Source organism: Peromyscus californicus, unplaced genomic scaffold (genome assembly GCF_007827085.1).
Source record: "Peromyscus californicus insignis strain IS unplaced genomic scaffold, ASM782708v3 Scaffold_3__1_contigs__length_106647218, whole genome shotgun sequence".
Classification (NCBI taxonomy): Eukaryota; Metazoa; Chordata; class Mammalia; order Rodentia; family Cricetidae; genus Peromyscus; species Peromyscus californicus.
The window spans coordinates 94,709,396-94,733,082 of NW_026294551.1; the positions used below are offsets into that span (position 1 = coordinate 94,709,396).

The 23,687-nt window shown below is 50.6% G+C and overlaps 2 protein-coding genes across 2 annotated transcripts; one reads left to right on the forward strand and one right to left on the reverse strand.

Annotated features, from left to right (window-relative positions):
- Positions 1-1,014: 1,014 nt before the first annotated feature.
- LOC128122073 (serine protease 33-like) lies at positions 1,015-7,449 on the reverse strand. Its single transcript, XM_052757335.1, has 5 exons — positions 6,664-7,449; positions 6,017-6,179; positions 4,350-4,630; positions 2,887-3,050; positions 1,015-1,682 (listed from the first exon to the last, which is right to left on the reverse strand). The coding sequence occupies exons 1-5, from the start codon at positions 6,788-6,790 to the stop codon at positions 1,422-1,424; spliced, it is 996 nt and encodes a 331-aa protein (XP_052613295.1). The 5' UTR covers positions 6,791-7,449; the 3' UTR covers positions 1,015-1,421.
- An 8,372-nt stretch (positions 7,450-15,821) lies between these two features.
- Positions 15,822-23,066, forward strand: LOC128121885 (serine protease 41-like). Its single transcript, XM_052756949.1, has 7 exons — positions 15,822-15,923; positions 16,020-16,046; positions 16,133-16,165; positions 16,361-16,529; positions 17,342-17,622; positions 22,107-22,264; positions 22,625-23,066. Exons 1-7 carry the CDS (start codon positions 15,857-15,859, stop codon positions 22,862-22,864), a joined length of 975 nt encoding a protein of 324 aa, XP_052612909.1. The 5' UTR covers positions 15,822-15,856; the 3' UTR covers positions 22,865-23,066.
- Positions 23,067-23,687: the final 621 nt, after the last annotated feature.

The following is a 23,687-nucleotide window of genomic DNA, read 5'->3' on the forward strand; positions in this document are numbered from 1 at the left end:
CTGTCACTAGGCCCAGGGGGCCTGTGGATGCCTCTGGGGCTGACCAGCCAGCAGGAGACAGCTCTGGAGACTGACATTCCTGTCACAGCAGGCATAAGGAGTGACATAGCACACCAGAGGAGACTTCAGGGAGGAGCCTGTGTCCATGGTATAAAGCACCAGAGATAGGGACTGGTGGAGGAAAATGAGGCTGGCTAGTGGTGGTTCTTCTGTTTGTGGACCTGAGGCAAAGGGGACCTGGGACTCCAAGGGCTATGGGTACCCTGGGACGGCCATTGGGCCAGAGGAGTATCCTGGGACAGGCTGAGGCTCCCACCCAAACATTAGATAAAACTCCTCTCATATCTCCACCACTGCCTGAGCTGCAGCCTGAGCTCTGTCCTTCAGCTGAGGTATCATACACCCAGGCAGTTTCCAGGTTTCCCTTGAGGGACAGGACAGGGAAGGGCAGAGGTTGAAAGCAACCCCTGCTTGTCACCAAACCAGAACTATTCATGCCTAGAGGCGTGAGCTGGCATCTCACCTGCCCAGCTCAGGCAGGCACAGGCCTGACCCAGCCCTGCCCATAGCCCAGGGATTGGGCCTCACACCTACCAGTAATGCTGAGATTCACTTCAATCCTACCAATGACCTCTAGGATTTACTTCACACCCACCCATGACCCTGGAGGTCACCCCATGCCGCAACTCATGGCCCCGATATTATCCCAGTCCTACCGGTGGCCTCAAAATCTTCAGGAAGGGCTGCTCTGCCATTCCTAGAAGGAAAGGTGCTGAGCCAAGAGGACCTGGACAAGCCGGAGTTTCCAACCCTTGTTCTTCTTGCTTCTGAGTGATGGGGCTGAGAGCAATGTGCACACAGGAGTGCCAAGAATGTGGTGACACTATGCGGGTGGCGTTTGCGAAAGTGGGAGGCATGTGGGGGCATCCTCTGGGTGCCTGTGGAAACTGAAGCTCATAGGCGTAGGAGGAACCACGCGGTGGGAAAATGCATCCCGCTGCATCCAGTCTTTATTGTTACAGATACAGACTCACAATAGAGAGACCAGCCCAGTCGCAGAAGCCAACAAAGGATACCCTGAAAGGTGGCTGCAGCCTGGAGTGAGAGACAAGAAAGACTTGTCCCTCTGACCCTGGAAATCCACAGACCCCCCCCAGGGAGTGAGAGGCAGCTCAGGGCCAGTGGGGGCCAGGAGACCAGAGCTTAGCTGATGGTTCCAAGGGTCTTAATGATGTGGGAGTTAGGAGGCTTCTGTGGGGGTGAGAGGGTCCCTGGAGAGCAGAGCATGCATGGGGTGCTTGTCTGCAGGTAGCTAGGCAAGGAAGGCACAAGAAAGCGGTCCCTAAGAGAAGCTGCTCCAGCCTAGGAGCAGAGAGAGGGCAAAAGTTCCAAATATAGGGTTGGGACAATGAGGTTGCAGGTTAGGGCCCCAGGAAGAGGAAGGTGCTCGCCAGGGATGCCAGCAACGGGCCAGAGACTGAGGTGTCCGCAAGGCTCAGAGAGAAACTTCTTGTTTCCAGGGCCGAGTTCCACATTGTGTTTGCGATCCATGAAGTGTAGACGCTGACATTGGTGTAAACACCTGGTCTCTTGGGAAGGGCACAGTCGGATCCCCAACTCACCACCCCTGCCTGGATCCAGACACCATTAATGTCACAGACCAGGGGACCTCCGGAATCACCCTGAGGAGAAAAGGGATCCAAAGGTGTTAAGATGACTTGAGTCCGCTGCCTTTATTATACTGGTAGGAAAATGAAGCTCTCCAACCCAGCCCCACCTGACTGACTCTTCATCGTAGCAGACAGAATCAGTGAACTGGAAGTTTCTAGAAGGTTGCAGAGGGGTGAGCTGAGAACTGAAGGGAGCGGGACCCCCGGTGGTGGGATAACAACCTGTCTCTGAACTTCTGCCACAGCTGTGTGCTCAGAGCGGGGCCATTTCAGAGCCCCGACAATGCTACTTCCCAGTTTGTTTCGTTTTTCTCTGCAACTCTCCTTGAAGTAACAATCAAGAGGTATTAGGCAGTCAGGGTGTGTAGAAGAGAGAAGGAGAAAGGGTAAACCCAAGCCAGCTTGAGCGTGGCCTGCTCCTCCTCGTGAAAATGCAGTCAAACGCTCTTAGTGTTAATTCAGTATCTGTCTGTCTGTCTGTCTCTCTCTCTCTCTCTTTCCCCCTCCATCCCTTCTTCCCTCCCTCCCCCTCTCTCTGCCCCTCTTCTCTACTGAGGGTGGAGCCCAAGGCCTTTCAAACATTTGGTAAACACTCTACCACTGACCCACACCCCCAGCACTCTGATCATATTTATTTTATTTGACAGAAGTGAGGCATGTCGGGGAGAGGTGTGTACCCTCCTGTGTGTGCATGTAGAGGCCAGAGGTCAACACTGGGTGCCCTTTATCACTCTCCACCTTACTTTTTGAGACAGGGTCTCTGACTGAACTTAGGAACATGCATTTTGATTAGACAGGCTGGCCAGCAAGCCCCTGGAACCAGCCTGTCTCTGAGCCCCACTCTGCCCCTGGTGTTGGGATTATAGACCTATGCTATCACACCCGGCTTTTTATCTTTTTCTTTTAATACATGGGTACTTAGGGTTCAAATTCAGTTCTTTGTGCTTGTGATGCAACAATGGACCATCTTCTCAGCCCTCTGATAATATTTATATATTTGAAAGGGAGATAGCATCTGGGATTTCTTTGAGGTGTCTCTGTGTGTGTGTGTGTGTGTGTGTGTGTGTGTGTGTGTGTGTGTGTGTGCTGGTGATGGTGGTGGTACTGTTGTTTCAAAGATGCCGAGCTCTGCTGGAAGGTTCTCAGTGTGATAGGCAGAGAAACAGCCTGCCCACTGGGGTTATTGGTGAGGGGGCACTGTCTGGGACTCACTCACATTACAGGCATCCTTCCCGCCTTCCTCAAAGCCAGCACACAGCATGTCTTCGAAGATGACAAGCTTCGTGCTGGAAACGGAGTTCTCCTGGTAGTAGGCATTGCAGGTTTGGGCATCAATAAGAGGCACCTGCAGCTCCTGCAGGGTAAACGGTGGTGGGAGTGCTAGAGTTGGGAGAGAGCAGAGTTAGCGGGAGGGGACACTCCATCTCCTCCCAGCTCCTGTGTTTAACTGAACCTTGTGGCCAAGGTCATTTCTTCTGCTTCTTTGAGCAGGGTTTTGTTTCCCCACATGAACTCCTGAAAGCTTTGCAAAGGCGGTATCCTCAGTCACAAACTGGGGCGATCTTTGCTCTTCCTCTCCCTGCTGGGCACACACAGATGTGTGATGGCTCTGTGGGTCTCAGTTTCTCTTCCAGGGTCAGGGCAATGGAATGGGATGCACATGGGGTGAGGGTACAGGATAAAGAGCCTACACCTGGCTTCAGGACACTGGCCTATGGTCAAATCACATCCACCACATGTCCCTACTCTTCTCACATTTCAAATATCAAGTCAAAAGGTGACTTAGGGGCCAAGTGGCTTAAATAATATGGCCCCAAATTCATGTCTATCCAAAACTTCAGAATGTAACCTTAGCATCAAGAAGGAGACTTGCAGATGTGACTGGCTAAGATGGGGTCACAGTAGATCAGGATGAGAGGCTCTTAACAGAGAAGAGACCTGGGGAGACACATGCAGTGGAGGTCTGTGTGAACCCCAAGGCCAAGACTGGAGTGATACAGCCAAGAACCAAAGATTGCCCAGCGCTGGCAGAGGTTGAGAGCCAAAGAGGGGTCCTCCCCAGAGCCCTGAAAGGGTTGAGGCCCAGATAATACCTCCATTTTGGGTTTCTGGTCTCCTGAACTGAGAGTGAACACCTGTCTGATTCACCATCAGCCTCAGGACACTAAAACAAGATGAGATCACAAATATGACAGTGATGAGGACCATGCTGATGACAGAAATGAAGGTGCCTTCGAAAGCAGCACGTGTGGACCTCTGGCATTAACCCCACCAGGTCAGCACTCTTGAGAGCTCACTGACAGGAAGAAGAACTAGGACCTCATCAGGTAGTGCAGGCAAAGCTAAGCCCCTGGCAAGCACTGTCCACAAGGGCCTTGGCAGCAAAGGTAACAGGAAAGTTGTAATGCAGGCTGGATCAGCATCCCTCAGCCCATTAATAGCTGTAACACTATCCTTCTGGTTATTAGACTTCAGGAGGACATCTGTGGGCTGGCAGCAGCCAGCTGGTGATGGACTGTTGTGGCAAAGTTTCAGGGCACTCTCTGTGGTGAACATCCTTTGCATAGACTCCATATGGGTCCTGTCTGAGGGTGGGGACTGGCCCAAGGGAAGGTGACCCTGGCTGAACACACATTTCTGCCCTCCCCCTATCCTGCCACCAGCTCCAAACATCCTTACGTTGATTTGTGGCAATGCGTCCCCAGCCAGTGACCCAACACGAGGTGCCGGGGTCCAGGGGATCTCCAGGTTTCGGGAGGCAGACTGGAAGGATGTAGTCACTGAAGGAGATGGATGAAGCCAGCTGCACCAGGGCAATGTCTCCACTACTGTGTTCATTTGCTGAATAGCTTGGGTACTTGATACACTGGGCCACTTCTTTCAGCTCCCTGGGCTCATTGGGCCCAGGGTAAGAGGAGATAGTACCCAGCAGTACTGTGTAGGCAGACAGGGGCTGCTCCCTGGGAAGAAGGGGAAAGTAAAGGGTGAAAATGAAAGACAATCTGTATGCAGAGGCTCTACTATTGCTATTTTATAAATAATAAGCTGGGCTTTTCCAGGAGCTAAGCACATGGAAGCAGTGTCAAGCACCCCTTTTAATGGCCACCATTAATGATCGTTGTAACCCATAAGTCTACCATCATTTCCTCCATCTTACAGGTCTGGAACACAACTAGCAAAGTCAAGTCACTCATCCAAAGGCTGGTGCTGGGAAGATGGGTCAGTGTGTAAGGACACTTGTGGTACAAGCATAAAGACTTGAGTTTGGATCCCACAACCCATATAAACGGCAGGCCCAGGAGAGTACACATCCACAATCCCAGCGTGTCCCTAGAATGGGTGGGAGGTGAAATCAGGAGAGTAGAAGCTCGCTGGCCAACTAGCCAGATGTTGGCACAGTGGACAAAACCCCATCTCAAAAGGCAAGGTGAAAGTCAAGGACTGACCCTGAGGTCCTCTGACCCTTACACTCTCACCGTGGCATGTCTGTGCCCCCACATACTTCACACATGCACACATACAAACACAAAGACCTTGGGTTCTCAAGGGCTGTTTTTCAGGAACTGTTGATTCTGGGTTTTTTGTTTGTTTGTTTTTTGTTTTTTTTGTGTGTGTGTGTATATGTGTTGGTATATGTGTGTTGGTGTGTGTGTATGTTTGTGTTAGGAGTGTGTTGGGTGTGTGTATGTGTTGGTATATGTGTGTGTGTATGTGTGTTGGTATATGTGTGTGTGTGTGTTGGTATATGTGTGTTGGTGTGTGTGTGTGTGTGTGTTGGTATATGTGTGTGTGTTGAGGTGTGTATGTTTGTTGGTATATGTGTGTTGGTGTGTGTGTCGGTGTGTTGTGTGTGTGTTGGTGGATGTGCATGCTTCTGTGCATGTACAGAAAGCAGAGAATGATATCAGAGGCCCTGCTCTATCTCTATTACTCTTGACTTTGAGGCAAGGTTTCTCACAGAACCGAGAGCTACACTGGAAGTCAGCAACCCCCAGAGATCCTCCTGTTTCCTGGTACACTCCCAGTACAGGCCATCCCTAGCTTTTTACACAAATTTGGGCAGGAACATTGAACTCAGATCCTCAGGCTTGTACAGCAAGCCCTCCTACCCTCTGAGCCATCCCTCCACCTGAGAGTTGATTCTTGGGAGTAAGACTATGTGGCTGAGCCACCAGGGCCAGCCCAGAGACAGGCAGACAACCTGGACAGGTAATTTCGATACTAGAGAGACACGGCCCTGCCTTGTCTCCTGTCATAGTAGGCAGAGGCTAAGGTTCAAATGGAGAAATGAAGCGTAGGGAAGTCCAGCCGGCACCAGCCCATGTGACCCTTAGGGAGACACTCACTGGCTGAAGCAGTGGGCCGCAGTCAACACCCAGTTCTCAGCGATCAGGGAGCCCCCACACACGTGCTCCCCATACTCCCTCACGCTGACCTGCCAAGGCCACTGGCCCGGCTGGGCATCCTGCCCCGACACGATGCGGCCTGAAGCCCTGGGACGTCCACACACTGCAAGAAATCAGAATTTTGTGACACAGGGCTACTCCGCCCTCCCGTGTACTCTCAAACCTGGCTTGTCACAGCCCCTGGGAACTTGACCAGTGTGCACCAGAGGATGGCCCCCCCCCCCCCCCCCCCCCCCCCCCCACCCCCCCCCCGTGCCTGGCTCCTAACAGTACCTGCCTCATATAAGGCCCTGAGGAGCCAGGATCAGACAGCTCTCTGGGTCTGCCTCTAAACCTATGCTCCTGCTGGCTCCTTCCTGTATCCCCAGGACTTGAAGGCTGAGGTAGGAGGATCAAGATCAGAAGGCCAGCTTTGACTATATAATAAAGTGGAGGCTAGTCTAGGCTACAATGAGGCCTGGTCTCAAAACTAAAAGAAACAGAACAAAAATAAAAAATAAAATAAAAACAGTAACAAACGCCCTGGCAACAAAATCCACATTCCACGTAGCTTCCTGAAGCTACTGTTCCCCACCCACCCACCTTACCTGAATCCAGGTTAATGCTACTGTCTGTCATAGGAGACAAGCTGTAGGAGTCTGCTGTGAGGTTCTCACTCCCCAGCAGGGCTCCAGGAAAGAGGGCAAATAGGATTGCAGACAGGGCCAGCTCCATGATACTGCTGGGGGCCAGAAGTCTCCCCGACACTCCAGGAAGAAGGAAGGGGACTGACGGCAGCTCTGGTGTGGTTTCTGGGCTCGCCCTGGGTGGGGCTCAGGCTCCACACCTGCCCTGAAGCCTTGAAAGAGGCATAACACCTGCACTGTTCCTGGGCACAGAGACCTTGGCCTCTCTGTGTGCTGCATGCTCTGGGGTCCTCTGGTCCCCCTCCTGATCCGGGAATCACAGCATCCGAAACCCTCATCTTGTTGATGCAGGACCAGTGCACAGTGTGGCTGCCGCCGCACCAACCACAGGATGCACCCCCAGGCTCCTCAGGAGCTGTTCTGATCACACCCCCACAGCACTGGAACTGAGACTCTGGGGTAAAGGATGTGATCAAGCCCCACAGGGACAAAGCCAGGGAATTCCACCCTCTGTTCTGTATTGCAGTGTCCAAGGACCCCAGGAGACGGGAGGGAACAGATGGACCTGAGCTGAATCTCAGGGTCTATTAGAAAGTATCAAGCCAGGATGGAGAGATGGCTCAGAGGTTAAGAGCACCGACTGCTCTTCCAGAGGTCCTGAGTTCAATTCCCAGCACCCACATGGTGGCTCACAACCATCTGTAATGAGATCTGGCGCCCTCTTCTGTGTATATAATAAATAAATAAATCTTTAAAAAAAAAAAAGTATCAAGCCTCACTCTGCTCCATCAGCCATTCATGTTCCAACCAGGGCCCAGAAGTCACCAGGAAAAGCTATTAAAAAAAAAAAAAAAAAAAGTCCCTGCTATGTGACCACATAGAGCAGGCGTCTTTGTGTCCATCACTGTCCACCAGAGGGCAGCCATACTGGTTCTTTGGCTCCAGGGAACCTCTCAGAAATTGTGCAGGCAGAAGGGCCTGCCAGCATTGACCTGGAGCAGGAGGCATAAAGACACCTTTTTAGATTCCTGTGGTATTTGTCTTCTCCAAAAGTTTCTAATCCATTGGCTACCCTCCACTCAGTCTCTAAGCAACTCCTTCCAAGAAGGCATTTGTTGTGTGATATTTTGTTTGTGTTCTGGCAAATAAAGCTCAGAGTCAGAGGGTGGAGCTAGCCACTAGTTAACCAGAGGTCTGGAGGTCTGAACAGAGAGGAGACAGAAAACGATAAAGTGAAGCGGAGAGAGGATCTGGCCTCTTTGGGACAGAGGAACGGAAGAGGTAGGAAGCTACTGGCGGCTGCTCCCGGTTCTCTGATCTCTCAGGTTCTTGCCCCAATATTTGACCCTGATTTTTTATTGATAAGATTAGATTTACACATCATCTGCCACCCAACAAGGGCCTCAATTAGATAGTGTTACTGTAATTCTTACTTAATAATATATATTTGTTTTGTTGTATATAATCTTACTATGGTGAAGTTAAAACCTTTTTAATAAGACAAAAAGAGGGAACTGTTATGGAATAACCCTCTTGCACACTGTGAAGATTTGTCACTTGAATGGGTTTAATAAAATACTGATTGGCCAATAGTCAGGCAGGAAGTATAGGCAGGGTGACCAAACTAAAGATGATGGGAAGGAGAAGGACGGAGTCAGGAGTCACCAGCCAGATGCAGAGGGAGCAAGAGATGAACATGCCATGTTGATAAAGGTACCACCACGTGGCAGAGCATAAATAGAAATATGGGTTAATTTAAATGTAAGAGTTTGCTAATAACAAGCCTGAGCTATTGGCTGAGCATTTTGTAATTTATATAAATTTTTGTGTGTTTATTTGGGACAGGACAAAAAGCATCATTTATAGGCATTACCCCTGGAAAGGCTCACTAGCCTTCCAAACATCCCAAATGCCCTATTGAAATAGAAATCATGCACAGTAATTACATCGCCAGCTGTAGGGTGACTTTAATCAGTGTAAATAACCTTATGCTTCAGGCTTAAGAACACTAGTCTTGGATTCTGTCTTATCCAATATTAAAATTTCTACATCCATTTCCATCCTGTGTGCTATCTCTTCACCAATGTATTTAAATTTTAAAAGAAAAAGAAAACAAGGGCTTAGGATACAGCTCAATTGGTAGAATGCCTGCCTAGCATGCATGAAGCTCTGTGTTTGATCCCCAGCAGAGCATAAACCAGGTGTGGTGGAGAGCACACACCTGTAACTCTAGTTAGTACTCAGGAGGTAGACAGGTGAATCATCACTCAGAGTCATTGTAGGCTACAATAGTGAGTTTGATGCTCTGGCAGTGAATGACAATGGTCCCCACAGGCTCATATATTTGAATGTTTGGTCCCCAGTTGGTGGATCTATTTGAGAAGAATTAGAAAGTGGGGCCTTATTAGATGAGGTGTGTCACTGGGGGTGGCTTTGAGGCTTCAATAGTCCACACCAGCCCAGCAGCCAATCTCTCTCTCTCTCCTCTCTCTCTCTCTCTCTCTGCCTGCTGTCTGTGGATCCAGATGTAAAGCTCTCAGCTGCTATTCCATCACCATGCCTGCCTGCCACCATGATGACTGTGTATGAATCCTCTGAAACAGTAAGTAAGCCCCAGTTAAATGTTTTCTACACCAGCTAGTTTTATGTCAACTTGAAACAAGCTAGAGCCATCAGAGGAGAGAATCTCAATTGAGAAAATGCCTCCATAACATCAGACTGTAGGCAGGCCTGTAGGGCGTTTTCTTTTCTCTTTTTTTTTTTTTTTTTTTTTTTTTTTTTGTTTTTTTTTGTTTTGGTTTGTTTTGGTTTTTGAGACAGGGTTTCTCTGTGTAGCTTTGGATCCTGTCCTGGAACTCACTCTGTAGACCAGGCTGGCCTTGAACTCACAGAGATCCACCTGCCTCTGGCTCCCAAGTGCTGGGATTAAAGGCATGCGCCACCACTGTCTGGCGGGCATTTTCATAATTAGTGATTCATGGGGGAGGTCCCAGCCCACTGTGGGTAGTGCCATCCCTGAGACGGTGGTCCTGAGTTCTATAAGAAAGCAGGCTGAGCAAGCCATGGGGAGCAACCCAGTAAGCATCACCCCTCTATGGCTTCTGCACCAGCTCCTGCTTCTAGGTTCCTGCCCTGTTTGAATTCCTGTCCTGACTTCCTTCAGTGATAAACAGTGATATAGAAGTGTAAGTCAAATAAACCCTTTCCTCCCCAAATTCCTTTTGGTCCTGGTGTTTCATGGCAGCAGTAGGAACTCTGACTGAGATACTTTCTGTTTTAGAGCTGCCTTGGTCATGGTCTCTTCACAGCAATAGAATAGTAACTAAGACAGAGGCCAACCTGGACTACATGAGACCCTGAGAACATTAGAGAGGAGAATGGGGAGGGGAAGAATGAAGGAAGGACCGATTTAGAAGAGAATGAAAAAGTGCAAATCTCTTCCCCCAGCTGCATTTACCTGAGGATATACAGAAATCTTGGTGGAATCCTGCAAGACAGTAAGTATGTTCGTCAGCCACATGATAGCCCAAGATAGTAAATATGTTCCTCAACCATGTGCTAAACTCTTATCTTTGCAAAAGAGACTGAAGTTTCATGATTCACATCCACTTTTGAGAATAAAAGGCACATAAAAGCTTAAGAATTTTTTCTAGAAATTGTGTTGGAGTTGAGCATGTTAGCACAAGTCCATGATCCTTGCTGTTTGAGAGGTTGAGGCAGGAGCATTACAAGTTGAAGGCCAGCCTGAGAGATGGAATGAGACCCTATCTTAATAAAAATGAAAAGGGGGACAGAGGATACAGCCTAGTAGAGCATTTGCCTAGCTTTGTGGGGCCCTGGGTTCACCCACCACCACCACTGCTGTACAGCTATTTCCTCTGAATTGAAACCTTCCCTCCTAGAGAGAGGAGGGAGGGTTATAAGTAGCCAAGGAAACTAGGAAACTCAGAGAGCTGGGGAAACAGCTCAGTCAGTAAGGTGCTTGTACAGGCTTGAAGACTGAGTTTGAGTGCCAGCAGGTGTATAAAAAAGCCAGGCATGATGGCACACACTTGTAGTCTTAGTGCTGAGGAGGCAGAGGCAGAATACTGGAGCTTTCTGGCCAGCCTCACCAGAAAGCCCCAGGCTTCACTGAGAGATTCTGTCTCAAAACAAACTAACTAGCTAACTAACTAACTAACTAACTAACTAACTAACTAACTAACTAACCAAGGTGGAGAGCTGGAGAGACAGCTCAGCAGTTAAGACAGAAATGACACCTGAGGCTGACTTCTGGACTCAACATGAACCTGCGAGCATGTGCGCACGTACACGTACACACACACACACACACACACACACACACACACACACACACACACACGCACACACACACGGGGTGGGTGGGGTGGGTGGGGTGGGTGGGGTGGGGAGGGCTCAGAGAGTTGCGAGATTAGATCCATAAAGCCCCTCCCGCGGGTCATAAAGGCAGTTAGTTGACAACTGCTGAGGAAATACACAGCTGGCAGCCTCCTGTGAGCTGAGTCACCCCCATCTAGGGTACTCTGGTGATGCACCTGCCTTGAGTGACCCATGTTCTAATATGTAATCCCAACAGTCACTAGTTCACTAAACTCCACTGGGACTGAATCTGTCCTTTGGTCTGTCACTGATGTCCTGTCTCGGATGAACAGACATCTGTTATTGTCTTTCCCAGGAAAAGTCACACAATACTCCCCAAGAAAGGGGAGGGGAGGGAGAGGAAGGGGGACAGGGAAGGGGAGGACAGGGAAGGGGAGGACAGGGAAGGGGAAGGGAGGACAGGGAAGGGGAGGGGAGGACAGGGAAGGGGAGGGGAGGACAGGGAAGGGGAGGGGAGGACAGGGAGGAGAGAAGGGAGGACAGGGAAGGGGAGGGGAGGACGGGGAAGGGAAGGGGAGGACAGGGAAGGGGAGGGGAGGACAGGGAAGGGGAGGAGAAGGAAGGGGAGGACAGGGAAGGGGAGGAGAAGGAAGGGGAGGACAGGGAAGGGGAGGGAGGACAGGGAAAGGGAGGGAGGACAGGGAAGGGGAGGACAGGGAAGGGGAGGGGAGGACAGGGAAGGGGAGGAGAAGGAAGGGGAGGACAGGGAAGGGGAGGGAGGACAGGGAAGGGGAGGGAGGACAGGGAAGGGGAGGAGAAGGAAGGGGAGGAGAAGGAAGGGGAGGACAGGGAAGGGGAGGGAGGACAGGGAAGGGGAGGAGAAGGAAGGCGAGGACAGGGAAGGGGAGGAGAGGACAGGGAAGGGGAGGGGAGGACAGGGAAGGGGAGGGAGGACAGGGAAGGGGAGGGAGGACAGGGAAGGGGAGGGAGGACAGGGAAGGGGAGGGAGGACAGGGAAGGGGAGGGAGGACAGGGAAGGGGAGGGAGGACAGGGAAGGGGAGGACAGGGAAGGGGAGGGGAGGACAGGGAGGAGAGAGGGGAGGACAGGGGAGGGGAGGGGAGGATAGGGAGGAGAGAGGGGAGGACAGGGAAGAATTGAGATTAGGAAAAAGCAATTCCTCTAAGATCAGAGCCTGCGCCTACCCTGTTAGTCTGGTCCTTAGGTGTCACACCCATCCACAGCCCCTTCTGTGTTCCCAGGTACCTGGTTACCTGCTGAGTGTGGTACTGGTAAACATCCCTGGGCCTGCGAAGGATTTCACCAGGAAGGCAAAGAGCTGCAGAGCTCTCCTTTCCAGCCATGTCCATCCTGTTCCTTATTTCAGTAACTGTTGCTCTGGGAATAATCGACACACAGGTGTGCTTCCTCCTCTTCACACCAAGTCACTTCCCCTGACACAGACAGACACTTCGAGTTCATGGGTCCACCTCCAACATGCCTGTAGCTAGAGTTTTTTTGTCTGGCCCACAGTCAGGACAAATCTCTCTCACCCACCAGTCTCACAGCCACTCAGACCCGACCAAGTAAACATAGAGACTTATATTGGTTACAAACTGTATGGCCATGGCAGGCTTCTTGCTAACTGTTCTTACAGCTTAAATTAATCCATTTCCATTAATCTATACCTTGCCACATGGCTCGTGGCTTACCGGCATCTTCACATGCTGTTTCTCATCGTGGCGGCGGCTGGCAGTGTCTCTCTGACTCAGCCTTCCACTTCCCAGCTTTATTCTCTTCCTTGTCCCGCCTACACTTTCTGCCTAGCCAATGGCCAATCAGTGTTTTATTTATTAACTAATTAACAACACATTTGCCATACAGAACATCCCACAACACATGCCCCACCTTTTAACATATGGGGATCCTAGAGCCCGGTTTCCTGTTCAGATATCTCAAATGCTTTATTTTACTTTAACACTCTTTTCTTAAAATTCATTCATTTTGATGTGTCTGATTATTTTGCTTGCATGTATGTCTGAGCACTGCCTCTGTGCCTGGTGCCTATGGAGGCCAGAAGAGGGTGCCAGATCCTCTGCAACTAAAGGTACAGATGGCTGTGAACTGCCACGCTGATACTGGAAATCAAACCCTGGTTCACTGCAAGAGCAGCAAGTGCTCTTGGCCACTGACCTACCATCTCTATAACCCAGCTAATCCTTTTGGTTGTGGGGGGAAAAACTGTGTGTGTGCGTGTGTGTGTGTGTGTGTGTGTGTGTGTGTGTGTGTGTGTGTGCACGCGCGCGCTTGTGTATGTATATATTTGAGTGTGTTGTGCATATATGTGTATGGGTGAGGGCACATGTGCATTGCACATATTTGTGGAGGCCAAAGGTTGGCAATGTGTGTCTTCCTCAATTACTCTCCACCTTATTTTTGTGATAGGTTCCCTCACTGTGCCTGGAGTTCACCGATTTGGATAAACTGGCTGACCAGCAAGACCCAGGGGTTCTCCTGTCTGGACCTCCAGCACTGGGATCACAGGCAGGTGCCATTATCCCCAGCTTCTAGCATGGATGCTGGGGATCTGTATTAGGCAGGGTGCTCCAGAGGAACAGAACTGATGGAATCAGTGTGTGTTTTTATGTTAAAACAGCAGCACACCCCTTTAATCCCAACACTCAAATCAGGAGGCAGAGGCAGGAGGATTTCTGTGAGTTCGAGGCCAGCCTGGGCTACAGAGTGAGTTCCAGAACAGCCAAGGCTACAACAGAGGAACCCTGTCTCAAGAGAGCAGAATAAATAAATATATTTTTAAATTTACTTATTTTACTTTATGGGTATAAGTATTTTGCTTGAATGCATGTCTGTGCACCACCTGTGTGCTTGGTGCCTGCAGAGGCCAGCAGATCCCTAGAACTGGGGTTGTGGACAGTTGTGAGCTGCCTTATGGGTACAGGGAACTGAACCTGGGTCCTCGGCAGGAACAGCAAGTGCTCTTAACCACTGGCTGTCTCTCCAAAATAACTCTTTAAAATAATTAATTAGACCAGTGTGGTGGCATATGCTTTAATCCTCAGGGATTAAATCCTCAGGAGGCAGAGGCAGGTGGCTCTCTGTGAGTTCAAGGCCAGCCTGGCCTAGATAGTGAGTTCTGGGGCTATGTAGAGAGACTCCGCCTCAAAACTAAATAAGTAAACAAATAAATTAGGGGAGAAAGGGTTTGTTTTGACTCCTAGCTCCAGGCTATATGCCATCACTGCAGGGAAACCACAGGGGCAGGAGCTCCGGGCAGCTGCTCACACTACATCCAGGGCCAAGAAGCTAAGAGCAACCGATGCTTGGCCCCGTTCCTCCCTCCTTTACATTCAGATCAGGGTCCAGCCCCCCAACTAGTGCTGCCCACATTTAGGGCAGGTGTTCTGGTTAGTCTTTGTCAACTTGACACAAATTAGGTCGCCTGGAAGGAGAGCGCCTCACCTGAGGAACTGCCTTCATCAGATGGGCCTGTGTGCATATCTGCCGGGCATTTTCTTGATTGTTGCTATGGAAGGGCCAGGCCCATTGTGGATGGTGTCACCCCTGGGCAGATGGTCCTGGGGTGTATAAGAAAGCAGACTGGGCAAGCCAGGGTGAGCAAGCCAGTAAGCAGCTCCCCTCCATGGCCTCTGCTTCAGCTCCTGCCTCCAGGTTCCTGCCCTGGCTTCCTTTGATGGTGGGCTGTAACTTGTAAGCCATATAAACCCTTTCCTCCCCAGATTGCGTTTGGTCATGGTGTTTATCACAGCAACAGAAAGCAAACTACGACAGAAGGCCTTCCCACTTCAGTTAACCCGACTGAGAAATCCCTCACAGGCATGCCCCCGGGCCAACCTGATCTCAGTAACTGAGACTCCTCTCCCATGTGATTCTCGATTCCAGATCCTGCCAAGCTAACCACTGAAATTAACTACCACAGTTATCTGCTTCTGCCCACAGTGCTAGAGACCAAACCCAGGACCCTGGCATAGCTAAGCAAGTATTTTACTTCTGAGTGACATCTCCAGGCCTCCCTTCAGCCTCAATAGGTCCTTCTGGTGCATGCGCGATTCTCCCATGGACAGGTCTTCGCTCTTGGTGGCTGTGCAGTACCGGGTTAACTTCGTGTGGAAGCATATGCCTGATTGTGGCAAACGTCCTTTATTGTACAAACCTTGACTATGAACATAGTGAGTCCTCTGAGTTCTATAGAGCCAGAGGGTTTTGGTATGGATGTCCAGCTGGCTGGCTGGGCATTCAAAGCTGATAACTGATGAGCCAGCACGGTTATGTTGGCCCTGCCACGTCCCTACACCAGAAGAGTTTCTGGCGGTCTCCATGTAGTGTGTAGGGCACACTGCGTGGCTGCTGGCCAAGTACAGGGTTCTAAGCCCTGTCTATGCTCAAATAGGGCCAGCCTTTGTTGAGTGCATCCAGCAAAAAAACACCACTTCTAACAACACGTAACACATTGCTAGGCTCCAAGCCAGTGTACCCTGAGGCCTGCTTGTGAGCTTTCCTAGGGTTGCTGGCTAAGAGCCAGTGCCTTGGTCCTAGAGAAAGCTGTCAGTACGAGAGGAGGCATCCAGCACCTGGGCTCAGACAAGAAATGGATGGTTGTGGTTCACTGGCTGAGGCACCACATGAAAGAGTGTTATGGGACCTGTCAGGGGGTCAAGCTGGGAGTAGGTGGCCAAGCAAGGCTCTCACTCTGCTGCTTCTCCCCCTAGGGGGCGCCACTGAGCCCGGAGCGGCAGGAAGCGAAGCTTTCGGCTCCCGGCTGCAGAGAGGCAGCCATGGGTTTGCAGGGCCCCATGCCGCTGGTGATGGTGCTGCTGGTGTGCGTGGTGCTGGGGAAGTCTGGTGAGCTAAGGAGATGCATCCACCCGGACTGGGGATAATGGGGGAGCATGGGGAACGCGGAGGTCCATTGAAACTCACCTTCTCACCTCCACCCAGGATCGCGTGAAGAAAGCCAGGCGTCAGGTGAGGAAACGTCATCCCTGTTGAGGAACACCTACAGAGGCTGAGCATACAGAGGTCGCCTCATCTTTTCCACTCCTCTCCCACAGGTCTCAAGAACACCACGAACAAGCTCCTCTCAGGTGACTGGTGGGCACTGTGGAGGGCTGGGGGTTCTGCCAACCACGAGGGAAGGGTTCCAGCGGCATCTCCGGACATTGGAGGAAGGGGGGGTGTGGTTACGTGGTTCTCCCCAGCCCCTTCCCCACATGGGTACCTTGGGGACGCCATGGGCCTGCCTCGGCAGCTCAGCCAGGTATCTCGTTTGTCTGACCCAGTGCCCTGTGGCCGCCGGAATGACATCCAGTCTCTGATAGTGGGCGGGACAGAATCCGTGCAAGGGCGCTGGCCGTGGCAAGCCAGCCTGCGCTGGAAGAAGTCCCACCGCTGTGGAGGGAGCCTTCTCAGCCACCGATGGGTGCTCACTGCCGCACACTGCGTCGTAAAGTGAGTCTGGGATGGCAGGAGCCCCCTAGGGCAGTGATCTTGAACTAGCCTCCTGATATCCTGAGCGCCAAGTTGAGCAGCAGCTGGTCACAGTCAACTAACCTTCCTCATTGCCCCCTGTGGGGAACGCTGTTCTGACTCTTCCAGGGTGTTTACTGAAACATTCCCGTGTGGGTATGGGTATATTCGTTTGCAGGAAGATGCAGCCTCCTTCCTCCTCCCCTTGGAGGAGGAAGGAGGCAGATGTTAGGCCCACGCCAAGGTTGACTGGTTAGTTTTGAGGTGTTAGAGCCCAGGTTGGCCTTGAACTTTATATATAGCCGAGGATGATTCATTCTCTTGCCTCTACCTCCCGGCATGCTGGGATTACGGGCATGCAGCACCGTGCTGGTCTGTACAATGCGGAGATCAAATCCTGGGATTCCCTCGTGCTCAGGGAGTGCACTCTGTCAGCTGAGTTACATCCTCAGCCCCATACCAGATGTTTATTGTGTCCAGGCCCCACAGCAGCCCCTCCATCTTTTGAGTCGTCTTTGGATTGCACAGGAAGTGTCCTTAGGAAGTGATGAGACCAGTGGGGGCAGTGGTCTTCCTGTTCCTCTCAGTGTCCAGGAGCAGGGAATCTGGTTATGGCCTATCTAGGCTCTGTTCCTACAAGAGGTCCTTTGACCCAAAAGATTTGGTAATGACTAAGGATGAGCAAATAAGTAGTATTAGCCCCATGGTGTCACCTCATACAGGGGTCCAGTGGGCTCAGGTGGCCAGCATCCCTCCCTCCAGAGGGTTCTGATTACTTTCTTCTTCCCTGCTAGGCACCTTGATCCAGGAAAGTGGAGAGTCCAGCTTGGGCAGCTCACTTCCAAGCCTTCTCTCTGGAACAGGAAGGCCTATTCTGACCGGTACAGGGTAAAGGACATCATTGTAAACTACAAAGACACAATGAAGTTTCACGACCTGGCCCTGCTGAGGCTGGCCTCCTCAGTCACCTATAACGAGGACATCCAGCCCGTCTGTGTCCAGCCCTCCACCTTCATGTTCCAGCACTGGCCCAGCTGCTGGGTGACCGGCTGGGGAGTCCTTGAGGAGACCATGAGTGAGGCTAGGGACAGAAGGGGCGGGCATGTGGGTGGGCTCTCTTTGTTCCTTGTTTTAACCACAGAAGGCCCAAACTCTGGCCTCTGGAGATCTGCAGGTCTCCTGCCTGCCTGCTCGCTCACCTGTCTCAGCTTCTCTCCTTGTTCCCACCTACCGGGAGCTCCCTCCTCTTCTAGGGATGGTGTGATCCAGTGGCCAGATAGATATGCAGGAGAGGGGCGCTTAGGCGGGCCGCACTCCTCAGCCAGCCAGGATGGGTGCTCAAGGCCTTCTGGGGAAAGTCTCCTTTACATTGAGATTTACTTTACAACTCCAAAATATGGACGTGCACAGTGCTAAAGTGTAGTTCAGTGGTCAGTAGTGCAGTCACAAAGCTGTGACACTGTCACCAATCCAAGTCCTACCTAGGTGACCCTTCAACACGTTAGCTCCCAAGATCAGGCATATTCAGAGTGGTAAGGCCATAGACTGTCCACCACTTCTCATTACAACATTTTCATCATTTCAAAAAGAAAGCCTGCCAGCCTGGTCTAGAGAACTAGTTCTAGGACATCCAAGGCTACACAAACCAACCCTGTCTCAAAACAAAACAAAACAAGCCTCAGCAGACATGGTGGTGTAGATTGAGGGCAGGAAGGTCAGGAGTTCAAGTCTGTCCTTGACTCCATATCCTGGACTGCACAGCAAGCTTGAGACCAGCCTGTACTACAGGACTACATGCAGCCTTATCTCAAAACCAAAATGGGAAACCTCATACCCCTCCGTCATTTCTTTCAGTCTCCTCATTCCCCTGGATTCTGTAGTCCCTGGCAGCCCAGACCTGCTTTCTGTCTCTTTGGATTTGCCGGCTCTGGAATACAATCAGAGAAGATGGCCTTTTCTGCTGGATTTCTTTCAAGTAATTAGTGTCTCCAATGTCGCCCCCATGTGGCATTTGTGGGTACTGCTTCTCTTTAAATTCTAATTCACATACCATTGAAGAACCACCTAAAGAAAATACCCCATTTAGTGTGCTCACAATCCTGTTCAGCCAGAGATCTCCCACCCAGCTTTTACTCCTCATTATCCCCTCCCGACAGCCCCTGACAACCACAACCCAGCTTTCTGAGCATGCAGTCATCATTTTCAGATACTGCCCATAGAGGGAGTACAGTTTGTGGTCCTGTGAGTCTGGCTTCTTTCACATACCACCCCGTCTTCAAGAGTCATCCTTTTCTCTTTCTTTTTCTTTTTCTTTTTTTTTTTTTTTGGTTTTTCAAGACAGGGTTTCTCTGTGTAGCTTTGCGCCTTTCCTGGAACTTACTTTGTAGACCAGGCTGGCCTCGAACTCACAGAGATCTACCTGCCTCTGCCTCCCGAGTGCTGGGATTAAAGGCGTGCGCCACCACCGCTCGGCTTTCTTTCTTTCTTTAAAAAGAACTTGAATGCTTTTATTTCTTTCTTTAAAAAGAACTATGTCGTTTACTCTGTGTGTGTGTTATATATGTGTTGTATGTGTGTGCATGTGTGTTGTGTATATATATGTATTATGTGTATTGTGTGGTGTGGTGTGTGTGTGGTGTGTGTGTGTGTGTGTGTGTGTGTGTGTGTGTGTGTGTGTGTGAGAGAGAGAGAGACAGAGACAGAGACAGAGACAGAGCAACTTACAAAAGAGTTGGTACTCTTCTATTAAGTGGGTCCTGGGGATTGAACTTGGGTCATCAGGCTTTGCCTTTGCCCACTGAGCCATCTCACCGGCCCCTGCTTCTCTTTCTTACCTAATTGCTGTGGCTGAAACTTCCAGGGTATAGAGCACAGAAAGGAGGCATCCCCACCTCATCATGACTTTGGGGGGAAAGCGTGCTGTCTTTCACTTTGAGCACGATTTAGCTGTGGCTTTGTGGAGGTGGGTTTCCTTTGGATCCTGGCTTGCTTAGTACTATTATCACAAAAGAGCACTGAATTTTGTATTTCTTCGGGGGGAAGGGGGGATGCATCTTCATATGTATGTGCAGATCTGTGAGCATACAAGTGTGCACGCACATGTGTACAGAGGCTAGAGGTCAAAATTGAGTGTCTTCCTCAATTGCTCTTCACCTCAGGGTTTTGTTGTTGTTGTTGTTGTTGTTGTTGTTTGTTGTTGCTGTTTTTTGGTTTTTTGAGACACGGTTTCCTGTGTTGTTTTGATGCCTGTCCTGGATCTCGCTCTGCAGACCAGGCTGGCCTCGAACTCACAGAGCCTGGCTCTGCCTCCCTAGTGCTGGGATTAAGGGTGTGCACCACCACCACCTGGCCACCTTAGGTTTTTTTGCATACATATTTTATGCATATATATATAAAGGGTACATACATTAAAAACATATACATTGTTAAATTTACTTATTTGGGCCAGGGGCACATGCATACAACAGCATGCACGTGATGTCAGAGGACAAGTAGCAGGAATCAGTTCTCTCCTGTCACCGTGTGGGCCCTGGGGACAGAACTTGAGGCCCCAGGTTCAGCAGTAAACACCTTCCCAGATAAGCTGTCTTGATGGCACCAAATCTGGTTGGTTTTGTTTGTTTGTTTGTTTGTTTGTTTGTTTGAGTCAGGGTCTCCTGCTGAACCCGAACCTTGCCAGTTCTGCTAGACCAGCTTCCTATGAACCAGAGAGACCCTCTGTCTCCGTCTCCCCAGCACTGGGATTACAGACCCACGTTGCCATGCCTGGCTATTGAATTCTGATTTTGTTCTGTGAAAGAGTGTAGAATTGGGTCAAATGCTTCCTCTGCACGGATGGAGACTGTTTTTTCTTCCTTCTGTTAGTGTGTGTCTCTGCTGTGTTGACTTTCCTGTTCAGAGCCCTCACGTCTGATGGGACCTTGTGCCTGCTCATGGATGGAAGCCCTTCCTGCACTGATGGGCTCGGGTGCACGTGCATTCATTTCTTTTTTCATTATTTATTTATCTATTGAGACAGGGTCTCTACAAAGCCCTGGCTGTTCTGGAACTCGCTCTGTAGACCAGGCTGGCCTTGAACTCAGACATCTGCCTGCCTCTGCCTCCCTAGTGCTGGGATTAAAGGCATGCACCACCAGGACCCGGCCTGCCAGCTCTGGGTTTAATTTGCTCCTCTATTCTATTTCCTTAGCTATAAAGAGAAGTTGTTGGTTTGTGGCTTCCCTCTTCATTAACGTCAGCAGTGGTAGCTATCAGTTTCTTCCTGGAACTGCTTTTGCTGTTTCTTATAAATGTTGTGGCATGTTAATCTTTTTCTTTCTTGTTTTGTTTCTGAGGTAGGGTCTCGAATAGCCCAAGTGGATCCTAAACTTTTTACATACTACCTGAGAATGGCTTTGAACTTCTGATCCTCCGACCTGATCCCTATTGAGTGCTGGGATTACAAGCATGCTATAACACACCCAATTATTGTTTTTTTGGGGGGGGTATGTGGAAGCCTCCATAGTTTCTGAAAAACAAACCAACTTTAGGTCTGTGTAGCCCTGGCTGTCCTGGAACTCACTCTATAGACCAGACTGGCCTCAGACTCAGAGATCTGCCTGCCTCTACCTCCTAAGTGCTGGGATTAAAGGTGTATGCTGCCACCACCCAGATTATTTTTCTTGTTTCTACTGTAGCAAGGTGTACCCAAGGCTGGCTGGCCCATGCATTTCTGGGCAATTCTCCTGTCTCTGCCTCCCGTCTTGAAGTAGGGATGCTGAGATTATGGATGCTCAGCTCCACGTCCAGCATTCACATGGGTTCTGTGACCTGAACACAAGTGATCACGCTTCTGTGGGGACTGAACTAAGGTTGTCAGTCTTGCACTGTGAGTGCTTTTATCCATGAGCTATCCTATTGGCCCTCGGATACTCCGTAAGCATTTATTTTATGTGTATGTGTGTGTACCTGAGTGTGTATATATGTGTGCACCATACGCATGTAGGAGCCCACAGAGGTCAGAAGATACCAGATCCCCTGGAAATAGAGTTCCAGGTAGCTGTGAGTCTCCATGTGGGTTCTGGGAACTGAATCTGGGTCCTCTGCAAGAGCAGTGAGTGCTCTTAAAAGCTTTCCAGCCCCAACCCTGGGAATATTTTTAAGACAGTGTTTTGCTTTGTAGTCTAGGCTGGCCTGAAACTCACAATCCTGTCACCTCAGTGCTGGGATCCTAAGCGTGCGACACTATGCCTGTGAATTTGGGGATTTCCATCTTGGATCCTGTATCCCCAAACTATCTCAGCATCCGTCTCTCCCTGTGCCTGGGCAAAGGAATCTCTCCACTGGAACACTCAGGAGCCAGTCCTTCCGGTGCAGAAATAGAGGGACTGGGACTCAGGAAGCTTCTGCTTATCTACCTATCTACCCACCGGCTCTTCGGCTCTTTCTGTCACACTGGATTGTCCGGGGGGTGATCAGCAGGGGGCACCACCATCACGTAGGTGTGCCCTCCCTCCTGCTCCTGCCTTAGAGCATAGAGGAGACCCTAAGACGGTGCTCTGTCTCTGTCCTAACACCCAGAACCGCTGCCACCACCCTACCACCTCCGAGAAGTGCAGGTCACCATCCTAAACAGCAGCAGGTGCCACGAACTGTTCAAGATTACTTCTCTCCACCACTTTATCAGCAGTGACATGTTTTGTGCGGGTACTGAGGATGGCAGTGCAGACACCTGCAGTGTGAGTATGCCTACCCCTCGAGGAAGCCCATGCCTCCTCACCCAAAGCCTGGGGGCTCTCTCCATGTGTACCATCAACCTGTCCTCAGGGTTTCGACCATGCGAAATCACTTATAGCCTTTAATTGCCCAGCCGAAAAACATGCCTCTCATTTTCCATTTATAATGTTTTTCTTCATCCCTGACCCTCAGAGGTAGAAACCATGGCTCCACTTTCCTGATGAAGTGGCTGAGGCTCTGTTGTTGCCAGGGAGAGAAGTAGGATCCTCACCCAATCTTGTACCCCACAGTGTCCCCTGTCCCCGGGGCCTCTTCCCCAGCCCCACTTACCAGCTCTCAGGCTTACCCATACTGCTCCTCAGGGTGACTCAGGAGGACCCTTGGTCTGCATCATGGACGGTCTCTGGTATCAGATTGGAATCGTGAGCTGGGGAATAGGCTGTGGGCGGCCCAACCTGCCTGGCCTCTACACCAACGTGAGTCAGCACTACAGCTGGATCCAGACCATGATGATCCTCAACAGTGCAGGCAGACCTGATCTGGCACCGCTACTGCTGCCCCTTACTCTGCTCTGGGCTCCCTGGCTTCTGAGGCCCACCTGAGCCAATGAAGCTGCAGCTTTGGGGCCAAAGCACCACTGCACTCCTCCCAACCCCAAGACATTCAGTATTGGGTAGGGACATCCTGTTGGACCAGGCTCTTGTCTCCTTTGCCAATAAACTCTTGTGCGTATCTGAGTTGGCACCTTGTAGAACATTATGAAGACCTTGTGACTTTCTGGACACTTCCCTGTGTTCACCTTGAGCATTCCAGCCCAGGAGCCATGATGGCTTGTCTAGGCTTTGGTTGCAGGCAGCAGACCTGTCAGTGACAGTAGAGTGGACTGAAGACCCAGCTCCGCACTGCTGCCTGCAGGGGCCTGCAAAGTTCCTCCGGAGCTCTGCTCGTGTGAAGCTGCGATTCCTGACTATATGCACAACAGAATTTCAGGACAGACTAGCGTCTAGGGAGAGCTTCTGTTATTGTGATAAAATGCCACCACCAAGCAGTGTGGCACATGCCTTTGATCTCAGCACTAGGGAGGCAGAGGGAGACTCATCTCTGAGTTTGAGGCCAGTCAAGTTCCAGGACAGCCAGGGCTACACAGAGAACCCTGTCTTGAAAAATCCCCCAACAACAACAACAAAAAGCTCCCACAATCAAAAGCAACTTGGAGAGGAAAGGGTTTATTTCAACTTACAACTCTCAGGTCACACTCCATCATTGAAGGAAGTCAGGGCAGGAACTCAAGGCAGGAACATGGAGACAGGAACTGAAACAGAGACCATGGAGGAAGCTTGCTCCTCATGGCTTGCTCAGCCTGCTTTCTTATAAAACCCAGGACCACCCGCCTAAGGATGGCACTGCCAAACAGTGAGCTGTACC